We start from the raw sequence: 14,050 nt of genomic DNA, 5'->3' as shown, positions 1-14,050 counted from the left end.
AATCGGTTACTTTCGTCTTCAACGACACTCGTTCGGCAAAATTATCGGCAATGACGTAATGGGAGCCGCCTCGCTCGGAGAACTTTTCTTTGTAATGTTGATCTTCAATCCACTGAATTCGGCAGAAAAAAAGAGAGGAAACTTTCAATTTATATTGCTTTACACGGGGGCACTTGAAGCTTCTTTAAATTCATAACATTCACTTTAAAGTGAAGTTTTATTGAGAAAGGTCCACAGAAAAGTTAGTCGATGGCATGGGCTGTGTTTGCAGCAAAAGAAAAAGACAAGAAGCGAACGGAAACTTAAAGGCTTCTTCGAAAAAAGCGCAGAGTTTTGATAATGTAAATGCCGATCAAACTTTACCGGCTCTACCTGACCTGCCTGAAATCCCACGGCAGCAGGTCGAACCGAAACTCGTGTATGTGGCGCTTTACGACTATGAAGCACGCACATCAGAAGACCTTAGCTTCAAGAAAGGAGAGAAACTCGAAGTGATTAACGGCAATGATGCTGTCAACGGAGCGGATTGGTGGCAAGCACGTTCTCTGGTCACAAACATTGTTGGATATATTCCTAGCAACTATGTTGCTCCTGCGGCTTCTCTGAAAAGCGAAGAGTAAGTACCTTATACGTTGATTTACAGCTGCGGAAACGCACATTTTCACTCAAATAGCGGTCTGCAATTATTTAAATGATGGTTCCGATTCGGTCAACAAGAGATCTGACATTTTCATTTTAAGAAAAAAATTAATTGTAGACTTTCTTTTTACACACAACAATATATTCAATAAATTCGTGTGCCAAGAGGTAAGTCTATCTCGGAAGGATCAATTTCTTCAGAAACTCGACAAGAATTTGCACGTCGGACAGCGCTCTCTTTACTCGAATGTCGGACAGATTTGTTATTTCTAAGCCGTTGTGTCAACTTAAATCTTTAAAACTCAAATTGATGAGCATTATTTAGGACTTAGTCTGCCAAGTAGAGTCAGACGAAACTAGCACTGATTTGTTGACAGCGCCACTCTTTTAGAACTTCGAAAAGGAACGCAGTGGGTAATTTCATCGGAACGCACATCAACCGACCATTCCCAAACCACTTAATTCGTATTTGTTTTCTTTCTTAGAGCAAAGAGAGATTTAAGCCAGGGATACAGAGATACGGCACATCTTGAGTGTTTTTTTTTTTTCGAAAAAAAGAAGATAAATTTAAAACCACATCATCCAATTTTGCGTGACTTAGATAATATTCTAATTTAATTACACTGGTAAAACTCTAAATTTTTTAGTAAGCCAGAAAAAGGAATCATGAATCCTAACCAGTCCGGGCCACAGTTTCCGTTACTAAGTTGAAAAAAATAATAAAACGGTCGTTCATTATTTACCTCTAACACCATTGCTAGAATTCAATGGTCTCCAATTACCCAATATAATGGTTAAGTTCAATTTTGTATGAATGGGCTGTGATAAGATTTGTTTACTTAATAATAGACATAGTTTTGGGTAAACAAGATTATAGACACGCACTAAGCCTCTTGCTTAAAGAAAGAAATACGTGGATCCATAAATGCTCCATGAATGGCTGGTTATATCAGTGGAAGGTTAATAGACCTCTTGACAGCTATAGATTTTATCCTTGGGATTTTGTCTGCTATGCTTGAAAAATGTTCTGCTTGACTGCAAAGGTTGGATAACAAATTAACCTTTTGAAAATAAAGGACTGGAAACACCCTAGATATTTCCAGGCAGAGACAGTATTTTAATGGATTTTTTAAGTAAGAAAGGATGATTTTGTTTTGAATCATGAGCTCACTTCTCGCCAAGACAGGACTTTGACCTAGGCCTGAACAAAAAGGTCACTATTCCATCCATGCAAACAGAACGATGATTTGACACCAGGGCTACATGACAAATGTTTAATAGATTCATTATAGAATGACCTAAAAGTACAAGGTCATATTGCATGTCTATGAAAAGCTAACAATTTTTCTCCATCCAAAACACAATTTTAATAATAGTAAGTTTATGTCTAATTTGTAAATTTTTTTTCTTAGCTGGTTTTTTGGCCCAATCAAAAGAGTGGATGCAGAAAAAATGCTTTTAATGCATGGAGATAGTGGATCATTTTTGATTAGAGAGAGTGAAAGTAAACCAGGAGATTTCTCTCTTTCACTAAGAGATGGGGAAATTGTGAAACACTACCGCATCCGATCCATGGACAGTGGAGGGTACTATATTGCTCACAGAGCTAAGTTTCCAACACTCAGTGAGCTTGTTGAGCACTACCAAGAAAATTCTGATGGACTGGTCATCAAACTGGATAAACCTTGTCCCACATTACAGGCTCCTGCTCCTAAGGACCTTGCTTACAATACAAAAGACAAATGGGAAATTCCACGTGAATCAATTCGATTGGTTAATAAACTAGGCCAAGGGCAGTTTGGAGAGGTATGGATGGGACTGTGGAATAACACCACTCCTGTTGCCGTGAAAACATTACGTCCGGCAACAATGTCACCAAAGGCATTCCTTTCAGAGGCACAAATTATGAAGAGACTTCGCCATGATAACCTAGTACAACTTTATGCAGTGTGCACCCAGGAGGAACCAATTTATATAGTAACTGAGTTAATGGAGAATGGAAGCCTCTTGGACATCTTGAAAAGTTCTGCTGGACGGGAACTTCAACTTCCAGAGCTGATTTACATGGCTGCACAAATTGCTGCAGGAATGGCTTATTTAGAAATAAACAATTACATACATCGGGACTTAGCAGCTAGAAATATTCTAGTAGGAAAAAAGAATGTAGTTAAGATTTGTGACTTTGGGCTTTCAAGAATTATCGATGAGGGTGAATACAATGCAAGGGCTGGAGCCAAATTTCCCATCAAATGGACTGCTCCAGAGGCAGCATTGTTTAATAAATTCACAATCAAATCTGATGTTTGGGCTTTTGGAATTTTGTTAACAGAGCTGGTCACCTATGGACGTGTCCCCTACCCAGGGATGGGTAATGCTGAGGTATTAGCTCAGGTTGAAAGAGGTTATCGCATGCCTTGCCCATCAAACTGTCCACCAAGCCTGTACACAATTATGATGGATTGCTGGAAAGCAGATCCCATGTCAAGGCCAACATTTGAGACTCTTCAGTGGCGTTTAGAGGATTTCTTCGTCATGGACACTACAAATTATGCAGATTATCCTGAATAGCTTAAATACAGTTTAGAACACTTGTGTATTTTAAGATAGAGTTGTAAAGCACTAAGCAGCTTATGGGAGACATTGAATATATGATTCTGGCTAAAGGCCTGTAGCCAATAGTTAATTATAAATCAACTATTCCTAGCAAAGGAACATTCAGGAGAGGGAATTGTAAAACAGATTAGCAAGACATCTCATAAGGAAGGTTCCTGGCAGAAATGAATGATTCTCAACTTGAAGTTGATTGGGCAAATGAACTGCTACTGCATATTTTGGAGATCTGTCATTTGGAGTTTGAACTTATCACAATTTTCTAAAACAATGAGTTTGAATCTCCCTTAGTAGGAGGTGAATTCTTGAGGTATTCATCTTACTCTTTCAATTTAGGAAGATTGAGGTCAGACAAAATGCAGAAATTTTCATAAAGATCAATCTTCTCTACTTGCAGTCAAGACAATAATTTAAGTTCACTTGCTACACCACCTTGCTTTATGGTTTAGTAATGAGTTTTCATACTCAATTGCTGTAATTGTGCAAGGATGTACTGTTATATTCACATCATTCAATAACACTTTATAAGCATGTCCTTTTTAAAGGTCTCAATTTCCTTAGTGTCACAAAAAGAGCCATTTCACAACGAGTTTAAGGAAGATGTGAACTTCAGGATAACAGAACCACTATTCCTTTTACCTGCCTCTGCCCTTGTAGATAGGTAATGTTTCTTAAATTTACAGATAGTGTCAAATTCCACCCTATTGCCTGTGAGCAAATACCAAGGATTGGCAAGTAGTTTGCAAATTGTAGCAAGAAGCTTACAGCTGAATAATTTCATTTTTTTTCTTAAGTCATGGCATTCATTTGATGTTTCTTGCTGTAACAACCATGTGGAGATTTAGAAGGTCACCAAGGTGCTCACCCTCCTTATATCTGGTAGTTGGAGTTTTGGTCTTGTAACTTGAGATGTTTATGTGTTGTTGGTCAGGAGTAAGGTTGCTCTCTCACCAAAATATTACAACCCCCTATTTGCAATTTTCAGGATACTTTGGAAACAATTCTGCTCATTTATTAGTATTATCTGTTTTTGTACTTGTCATTAAAGAACAAGAAACTTTTCATTTATTGTAAGAGTAAGCAGAACAAAGATTTTACAATTAGAGAAAGGCATGTGCCACAACTGGAAAAAGATCAAATAACACAGCTTTCCCTAAAACCCCAGTGCATTAACTTTCAACAAATGCAGAATTCTCAAAACCCTTTTATTAAAGATTTAACTCTCAAGATGTAAGGTGCTATGTTTGCTTGTTTCTTTGTGAAAAAACTATGTGTAAATAGCAGCATTTTTTTAACTTTTGCTTTAATTTAGTTGATTTTTATTATAATACTCCTTGCCACATGAAGTATTAATGATTGTACTTTAGTGGCTTAGATTAATAAATATCTTAGAGTTGACTATTTGAAGAATTCTGGAATTGTAAGAAAGGATCATGTCTTGGGGTAGATTTCACACAGAATGCAAGTTTGTCTTTGTCCACCCCAGTGTTCACTTGGCCAGTGTTAATTTCATTGGAACTAAACATAACCAAGGAAACACTGACGAACTAAGGGGATCTCCTGGATATACTTGGAAAAATGTAATTAGAATATACAGTGATTTACTAAAAGCCAATTATCCACTGATTCCAAGGAAAAGAATGGAACCATCATCATAGCAATAGTCCTCTCCAATTGATCCACCATAGTAAACAATTGGTCTGTTTATAAGATGCACACTCTTGGAAGACTCCTAAAGCCATGCTAATACCACAAATTTGCATATCAAATCCCCACATTACTAGTTCCATGCTTTGCATATTCAAAGTTTAAAAAAAAGACGATAAACATTTGTCAAACTCAAAGAAAAACTGAGTCCTCTGTGAGGGTTTACAGATTTGGTGGGCAGGAACTTCTAGGTTAAGGTCTGAATCTTTTAGCGGAACTCAGATTTATAATTGTGTTAATCTCATTAAATTAATAACATCTGAATATGAGACTCACAAGTAATAAAACATACTTTATTGAAAATTTACCAATATCAAAGCTTTTACCAAAATCTATCAACTGCACCTCTGCCAAACAAACACATAACTGAATACATGGTACCTTACATATTAGTTTGTGCATATTTTTCTTTACTCCACAAAAACACAAAGTACAAAACCAACATGTATCCTACCAAGCCCTGTTCCAGATCTAGTAAATACACCACGAATTACAAATTATTATAAAAATTGAGAATAGCATTTTTCTTGCCACAAAATAAGTGGACAAACACACTCCAGCATTTTTTTGTAACAGCTGTGTCAAGAAAAAACTTGTGCCTTAAAGACCAGAGCTTACAAGCTTTACAAAACTACAAGAAATCATCCTACAGTTGCAACTAAAAAAGGCACCACCTTGCTTCTTTTGTCTTGACTAAAATATAACAAACTGCAAGATTTTCTGGACTTGCAAAAACGATTTCTTTACCTGATACGATACTTTACTAAAGCAACAATAGTACAAGCAGTTGCAGAGACTTTGTACCCATCTACATTGAGCATTTCCTCATGACAAAGACTACTTTCTGTTTTGCTGTTTATCTTGTACAAGAATTCAAAGAGGCTACACTGACATGAGATAGCTGCAGAAACTGCATTTCCAATGCAATCCTCATTAACTTTTAAAGTAGCTTAACTGGAAGCAAAACTTTCACAAACACTTCAAAAGTTGAAAACAAGAAAAGTAAAATAACATCAAACAAAATTTCTGTCTTATCAACAGGAGAGTTATACATGGTTTAGCCCTGCTTAGTGTACTGTAGCAAAAGAAATAAATGAAATCCCCAAAATGGATGTCTTTATCATAACAATGCTTGATTTACTTAGTAAAACACCAAAATGTTGCCCTCATTATAACATAGCATAAACTGGAAAATGTACATCAAAGCATGAGAAGTCAACTTCTCCTGATAACATAGCAAACAGCCATGGAAAATGAAAAAACTTGGCTTTTTGATGAAACAAAGAATTTCAAGATGAGATAAAAAGTTTCCAAGACTTCTTTTCTTTTACCTTCCAGATTCTGATAACCAACTTATAAAGAAATTAGATGAAGTAGGATGAGGTACTCTTCAAAAAACTTTTTCCTATTTTAGAGAACAATGAAAAAAACAAAAAAGTACCAAAAGCTTACACCAGCCTGAGCTGCTTCGCACAGAATTACTTGTGACACATCTACTACAAAACTAGTGAAAATATTCCTCAGCTTAAAAGAAGAGCTATTTGTAACACATCAATAACAGCAAAGGGAGAGAATGGGAAGAACTGAAACCTTAAATCATGGAAAGCTCATCATGATCACCAAGAGGAACTTTCTCTGAATCCTTGTAAAATTTCTTTCCTCTTCTTGAACGATCACTGAATATGACATCTGGAGAGTCTGCAACAAAACAAAGATCAGTTGCTTTTTGTTTTAAACAAAACTTTACTCGTATTTTAGCATGGTATAATAAATAATTAAAAACATTTACTCATGCATGTTAAATACTTTATAAAAAGTAAAGTGAAAAGGTATAAATCAAAGAAAATGTGGTTTTCATTCTCCTAAAATAATAGAATCCTTGATGATGTGTGTCCATTGCATACTATGCAGACAATTCAGATCAATTGGCAAGTTTTGCTGTGATGTCATGGGTTGTTAAACTCAAGTGGCATAATTTAGTGGTTATTCATAAATTTTAATCTGTCCATAGAATTGGGTTCTTCTCCTTGATTCTGTTACTATGTTTATGTGCATTTGACAAGAAATTTGTGAGGTGCTGGTAGTTTTTGACATCTTTGGAGACGAGTCTGAACCAGTAGAACATAACCTTGTTACCTGCTTGCATGTCCTCATGGTAAACTGTCATTTCATCCTCCTCATGCTCTTTCTCATGCAATTTGCTGAAATTCTTTTGGAGGTTCTTGTATTTCACAAAGAAGAACACCAAACCTGCTGCCAAAATTAACCCTGCATAGAAAAACCAAGAACATGTATAAGCCTATATATCAACAAACTATCGTAGGTTTTCCTTTGATCCTCCATCATCCTTTGATTTGTTTGTTTTTTTTTTTTTTAATTGAACAGCTATTGTCTTGGGTAAAGGACATGTACCAATGGAAGACATGTAACTGGAAAGGTGTGAACTTAGAGGGGATAATGACATCTGTAAGTTACAGTAACTGAAAAGAGGGAAATGCAATTAACTGCAAAATTATGAAACTACTTACTCAATGTCACAAAGGGAAATGTTGACTCAAAAATCATTAGATCAGTCTCAATTACAACACAGATAACTTCTGTTGATATGTCTACCCTTCTTAACAATGTCAGAATTCTTTTTGTTTAGATGGACTTAGATGGGTGCTTTGATCTGCATGGAAATGCAGAAAGATTGTTGCTATTTCCCGTGGGCAGACTGTGTCGTCTTCGACAGGACAGCTAAGAAATCAATAAGGTTTTAACATGCATAAACAGAATCAAGTAGAATGAGTGTGTTTAAAAAAATTGTGGATTTCTTTTACTAAATTCACCGTATCATTTATCATTGCAGCTGTTATATCTGTTGTGCCCCACTTTCACTGGTGAAAACCAAGGTAATTGTTTATTAGCAGAAGAATGCTGTTCTTACCTATTATAACGAGGGGAATCAAGACAGCCAGTGATGCTTTGCTTTGAGCAGCCTCAGGTTGGCCACCTTTACGAGCACTAACTGTTGGCTCTCCTCTTGATTGCGTTTTTCTCGCTTTACTCACAAGACTAAGGACAAAAACCAGTATTTTCAAATTACCAATAGAGGGGCTTGTTATTCATATAGCAGGCTTCCACTTCAACACCACAAATTGAAACTGAAACATACCTCAATGAACCTTTGACAACAATCCTCTCCTCAATCTTGAATCCTGTATTAATAGAATTCTTGGCAGTTTCTACTTGAACATCTACTTGCAGAGCAAAAAACAAAAAAATACAATATTATCTACATAGATTGCCATGACTCAAGTTAACAGAGTATAAAATAATATGCAATGCTCAATTAAGATCCTGTTTCTGGTTATTGCCCACTACATTCTGAGCAGACCAACAAATCTATAATCTACAATTCAGAGAACGATTTGAAAACATAACTGTGCATTACCAAAAACAATGAATTTTATTGTGGCATAAAGCCCACTCCCTTTAAATGATTTCTTACCAGACTCATTAATGGGTGGGATGAGATCAAAGTAAACTGCTGTTTCAGCTCCTCTTTCTGTGACAACAACATCAGCAATGCGATCACTAGAATAGAATATTTGCAAAGTGTCATCCTGTACTTTTAGTGTGCAGCCTTACGGAATGTTTGCAAAATGACTTGATAGTTAAGAAACCCATTACACATGACTGGGGTGTAACTGCCTTAAATGAGCACATATCAGACACATGCTCTGAAATTGTTTGCCCTTAAAATGTTTATAATTTGATATTGAGTTGCAGGCAGCTCATTTGTTCAAATAAAATGAAAAGAAAATAACAGACAAACAACTCTTGTGATTGATTAGCGACTAGTTGCCATGGGCAAGTCTGTTCTGGCATGGTTGGGCTTTTACACATTTTTGAATCTACAGTACCCAAGGCAACACAGACTCCTTGTTATAGTGCCCACGAGTCCATCTATATATGAACTTTCCCATCATTCATAATGGCCTTTCATATGCAAATGTTGTTACAGTAACTTCTTTGGTAAAATGGCTGAAAGCAAAATTCCAAGTTCTTGTTACGACCCAAAATTCACTCCTTACACCATCACTGAATCACTCCATAATTTCCACCCTTGTTAACTTTTAGGTAAGTCTGCTAGGGTAGAAGGCTTTTGCAAGGTCAGTTCCATAGTGGTCAAAATTTTAACAGTCTGCTAAAATTAACGACATGTATTTAAACAAAAGCTAAAATCCATGACCAGAAAATTTTACTGACGGACAAAAAATTGATTGAAATAAAGACTGTGGGGAAAATGCACATATGAGGAGCTCCGATAAATATACTTTTGAGGGTGAAAAGCTGTGTTACATATCAGTATTTATAAGTTGGCTTGTTTTTTAAACCTTGTTGATCCGGAATTTAAACAATTGATTGCAAAAAAAAAAACCACAATGTTGATGAACTGTATTCTTGAAAGATGAAAACTTCCCCTTTTTTCAAAAGCAGAAGGGGAAAGACAAATGCTGTGCTTTGGTAATAGGCTTCATGAAAGCCAATTTCTTCTTGGGAAAAGGTGATCTTCTGGATGAAAAGGGAACGAACAAATGCTTTTGAAGAATACTTAAAAAAATTAGGGAAAAATAGAAGACAAAGAAAGACAAACAAAAAACTTGCTACTGCCTGGAATTGATCCCTCAACCTTTTGCTTGCTAGGAGAAGCACAATCCACTGCGCGAAGTAAGCAAATTTACCTTAAAGTTTTCAACTTATATAGCTTTTGGGGAGTGTACCAAATGTTTCAAATTACAAAGTCAACTCAATGATCTCAGTATCTTGCCCCTTCATAATTCATTTTGTGAGTTCAATAGCCCTCAGCCACTTTGACTTTCACTTTTTTTTTCAAGCTCCACCTCATCAGGGAAGTGGTAGTATTGAAAATTATTAGTTATATCACAGCATTCATTTACCTATTTGCTTAGATCTATGCCTAGTTCTAGTAGCCTTGTTTTCTTTTTTTGCTTGTCATGGCCACACCACTGGTATCGTGAGTCACTACCCTTGATCACTTCCAGCTACATTGCCTTTAGCTCGGCAAAAATGAACCCTCTATGGGTTTAATGCCTGCATTCAAGGGGCCTTTTTCACTAAAAGCCACACTTAATAAAGCCCACATATAGAGTAATGAAATAATTTGGATAATCAACAAAGTTGAAATGGTAAATTGGCCACCGTAATGATTACAAAAGCTGACGTTTCAAGCGTTAGCCCTTCGTCAGAGCGAATAGAGGAATTGTGGGTTGTGTGTGCTTTTAAAGGCAGAAAATGGAGCTACTTTATTGGTGGGAACATGGCAACAAGAAAAACGCAAATAAATTAGTGGAATGAAAAGCGTTCGTTGATCCCTGTGGGATTTAGACTGCCGGTTTGAAAGATGAGCTTTTGTTCAAGAGTTTTATGGCTTTCCGTGCTACCTAAGTGTAAGGAAAGACCGCAGATTGCCATATGTTGCTTAGAATGATTAGGTAAATTAAAATCTGTAGCGACTGGTTTCGATGTGTCCTTGTCATTCTTTTCCACGTCTCGAAGGTGTTCTCAGAATCGGTCACCTAGTCTTCTGCCTGTTTCGCCCATGTATATCTTTTTGCAATAAGTGCAAGCTATGCAATAGATTACATTGGCAGAGGTGCACGTGAAGTGATCGGTGATCTCAATGGATTGATTAGGTCCTGATATTTTATCAGTGTTGTGAATGAAAGGACGCGTTTTGGATCGTGCATGAGCGCATTTTGAAGTGCCTGGTTGGTCATTAACCTAAAAAGAACTTCTGACCAAAAAATTGCCTATGTTTTTGTCGTGTTTGAATGAAATGAGTGGAGGCTGCGAAAAGATAGTACTTGTCTCTGGATCGTTTTGAAGTAATTTAAAGTTCTTAAAAATGATGGATTTAACTGAGTGGTTGTGAGGGTGAAACGTGAGAGTGAATGGAATGCGGACGGAATCTTCCTTATTCAACGTTTGTAGTGCTAAATGTAGATCAATAAATTGGGCACGGTGGTAACCTGCTTGAACGACAGAAACAGGGTAACTACATTTATCGAAAAACGGGCACATTGACTCTGATTTGTGGTGGAAATCAGAGTCATCACTACATAAACGACGAAGTCTTAGAAACTGAGAAAAAGGAATGGAATTCTTAACATGAGATGGATGCGAAGACGAATATAACAAGTAATTATGCGAGTCTGTAAGTTTGTAATACACACTAGTGCATAAACCGTTACCTTCAATTGAAACTTTGATGCCTAACAAGGATAAAGAATTGTCAGAAATTTCCCAGGTATATTTCAGGGCTGGGTGAAAAGAATTGACTGCAGTTATGAATTGAGTGAGCTCCTCTCTGGTAGAGGAGGTAGCGCCGATACAGTCATCGATGTAGCGACCGTAGAGTTCAGGTTTGGACCTGTTGTCTTGGCTGAAAAATTGATGTGCGACAAAACCTACAAAAAGATTGGCATAGCTAGGTCCCATTTTGGTGCCCATGGCTACACCATTGGTTTGTTTGAAGAAGTTGTTTCTGAATGAAAAACAGTTGAGTGTGGGCACTAGTTCGGCTAAGCGTAGAGGTGTTTCAGATTTATAGAGTAATGACCCTTATAGGAGAATATTTGAGACCCAGTGTAAAAACATAAAGAGCACTGAAGACTAATTTATCCACTGAGAGCCTATTTTTATTGTCTAGCTGGCAGTGCCCCTGGGAAATATGAAAATGGTATGTTCTGATCGGCTATAAAAGTGGGAAGGATGCCCTTTTTCTTTCTTTTTTTTTTTTAATGGACCTCAGCTTTCTTGGCCCATAAAAACACACAAAAAACGTTGCCAATATCCAGCCCTCTTGACCTCGTGCTTGATTTATAACAAATATATCTGTTAATGCATTATTAGGCTGTTTGTCAAGTTAAGGCCAATTTGAGGTTTAATGCAGACCACAATGAAATGTTTAGAACAGCATAATTACAATTTTCAATTGTTGATTCTCTAATAAGGGAAAATTACTTACTCAGCAATGTTAGCAATTTCACTGGCCTTCTTATAAAACTGTTGAATAAAAGAGTCCCTGCGACCTTTGTCACTCATTTTTGGACCTTCAATGTTCAACTTCAGTCTTTCTGTACCATCAATGGCTGTAAAATGAGGAAAAACAATTACAGTGGAAACTGTTTACACAAGAAAATGCTTCAGAAACCACAAAAAATTTCACCCCCACCCTTAAAATTGTATACAAACAATTTAAAAATTATTGCTTTGGAGATTACAAAGATGACCAATCCATTCGGAAATTGCCCGTGGATGTGCCAAAAATTCTGCCAATTTAAGCAGCTATTTTAAAAACAACTCCAAAACCAAGTAAAAGAGAAGGGTAGAAAAAGACAGTAAGATGCAGCAAGGGAGGGAGGAAGACAAATACCAGTATTCATTATGCCTACCAGTGTCTGTCCGTTGCTTCTTTGGACTTATATGCTGGAGACCCTCTCTACCTGAATTGACAGCAATGACAGTAAAAGAATAGTATGTGTTGTTGGACAGATGTTTAACTGTGTATGCCATTTGACCACCATCCACTTGATGGGAACTAATATCTTCTTGGTCTGCAAAGGTTTTTCCCCACGAAATCTGAAAAACAAACACAATGGACACCATTAAAATACAAAGTAAGCTGGTAGGCTATCAATTCTTTATCAATTAAGAAGCTAAAAATCTAACCATCTAAAATAGCAAACTAACAGAGACTTTATGATAACTGCCATGACAGAAAAAATTGAGTAGTTGACTGTCTAACAGACTGACTGATGGATGTAATGATGTTGTGATGTCATAGGCCCTTCAGGCATGCGCAATATAGAATGAAATGTATCCTGGATGTCGTTGTTGTTGTATTACGCCTAGTAATGGCGGGCTTTCATGAGACTTATTAAAACCAGTGTGTTCTCATCATTTTGCACTCATTTCGACTATGCTACAATGGACTGACAAACTCTTAAAAGAATAATGGACTAACTAAATAACATTGACTAATTGACAAAAAGATGGATTCTGACTGTCTGATAGACTAATAAACAGGGTTCTTGCACTTTTTCAGGAACCCAATTCAAGGACTTTAAAGGAATTTTCTGCTCATTTTCAAGGACCTTGGCTCTCAAATTCAAGGACCTTTTGCATTAACTGGAGCTAACAGAAATAAAAAAACATTGCTCTTTGTCACGTGTCAAACATCATAATTGGACACAGGATTTGAAAGGAAAACTTGTTTTCACAATTTGTGCTAGAAACTTACACTTTCAACACCAAAACAAAAGAAAGCTGTGACTTTGATTCGTCTACACATATTTTCAAGGACTTTTCAGAAATTTCCAAGGATTAGAGACTAAATTCAAGGGTTTTTGAGTCCTTGAAAACAAAAAATTAAATTCAAGGACTTTCAAAGAGCACAGGAACCATGAATAAAAACAACCATCTATAATTGACTAAATAACAGACAGACAAAATGAGTGAAAAGTGACTTGATTTACTTACTGAATAAATAAAAAAAAATAATAAAAAAAGTCTTTAGAGGATTACACAATTACTGGTGAACCAGTAGTTTCCATTGTGGTCCTTGCAAACACATGAAACAAATGGTCTAAATTGAACATAACATCATTAAGAACATGATTAAGAACCCCAACCGGCCCGAGGCAAACCAGTTGGCTATTTACAAGTGAGGCCAAGGATCTGAACTCGGGGCTACCGTGAAACAAATCCAGTGGTCAGGGTGTGACTGGAACCCAGGAGCGGCGGATTACAAGTCCGACACTCTAACCACTCAGCCACACTGCCTCCTCCTGAATGTGGGATAAGAGACTAAATATTAAGCAACTCGACAGAACAATTCATTGACACACTGATAGACAGACCTATCAACTGTCTATCCAAATAACTGTAAAAAAGAAAGACTACTCAGACATTTACTGCCTAACCAAATAACTGTAAAAAAAAAAAGACTACTCAGACAACTGTCTAACCAAATAACTGTAAAAAAAAAGACTACTCAGACAACTGTCTATCCAAATAACTGTAA

At 36.7% G+C, this 14,050-nt stretch overlaps 2 protein-coding genes across 3 annotated transcripts in view; one reads left to right on the top strand and one right to left on the bottom strand.

Annotated features, from left to right (window-relative positions):
* Window positions 1-68: 68 nt before the first annotated feature.
* Window positions 69-4,650, top strand: LOC111339643 (tyrosine-protein kinase Src42A). Its single transcript, XM_022946347.2, has 2 exons — window positions 69-616; window positions 2,052-4,650. The coding sequence occupies exons 1-2, from the start codon at window positions 255-257 to the stop codon at window positions 3,205-3,207; spliced, it is 1,518 nt and encodes a 505-aa protein (XP_022802082.1). The 5' UTR covers window positions 69-254; the 3' UTR covers window positions 3,208-4,650.
* Window positions 4,651-5,233: 583 nt separating this feature from the next.
* LOC111339637 (uncharacterized) overlaps window positions 5,234-14,050 on the bottom strand; it is a 36,532-nt gene continuing 27,715 nt past the window's right edge. The window contains exons 33-39 of one of the 2 annotated variants that reach the window (XM_022946336.2): window positions 12,420-12,606; window positions 11,993-12,116; window positions 8,450-8,535; window positions 8,114-8,198; window positions 7,886-8,013; window positions 7,093-7,224; window positions 5,234-6,654 (exon numbers count right to left, since the gene is read on the bottom strand). In XM_022946336.2, coding sequence (XP_022802071.1) covers window positions 6,548-6,654; window positions 7,093-7,224; window positions 7,886-8,013; window positions 8,114-8,198; window positions 8,450-8,535; window positions 11,993-12,116; window positions 12,420-12,606 — 849 coding nt within the window. In that variant the 3' untranslated portion in view covers window positions 5,234-6,547. The remainder of the gene's footprint in view (window positions 6,655-7,092; window positions 7,225-7,885; window positions 8,014-8,113; window positions 8,199-8,449; window positions 8,536-11,992; window positions 12,117-12,419; window positions 12,607-14,050) is intronic. The other variant, XM_022946337.2, reaches the window with a different exon arrangement.

The sequence above is a fragment of the Stylophora pistillata genome, chromosome 13 (assembly GCF_964205215.1).
Source record: "Stylophora pistillata chromosome 13, jaStyPist1.2, whole genome shotgun sequence".
Lineage (NCBI taxonomy): Eukaryota > Metazoa > Cnidaria > Anthozoa > Scleractinia > Pocilloporidae > Stylophora > Stylophora pistillata.
The sequence above is the reverse complement of the archived record's forward strand: the minus strand, read 5'-3'. Positions and strand labels throughout refer to the sequence as shown.

What these genes read in the sequence shown, in the direction of transcription:
- LOC111339643 (XM_022946347.2), top strand. Translation starts at nt 255, where the DNA reads ATGGGCTGTGTTTGCAGCAAAAGAAAAAGACAAGAAGCGAACGGAAAC. An exon ending in GCTTCTCTGAAAAGCGAAGA is followed by an intron (nt 617 to 2,051) that starts GTAAGTACCTTA and finishes TTTTTTTCTTAG; the next exon opens with CTGGTTTTTTGGCCCAATCA.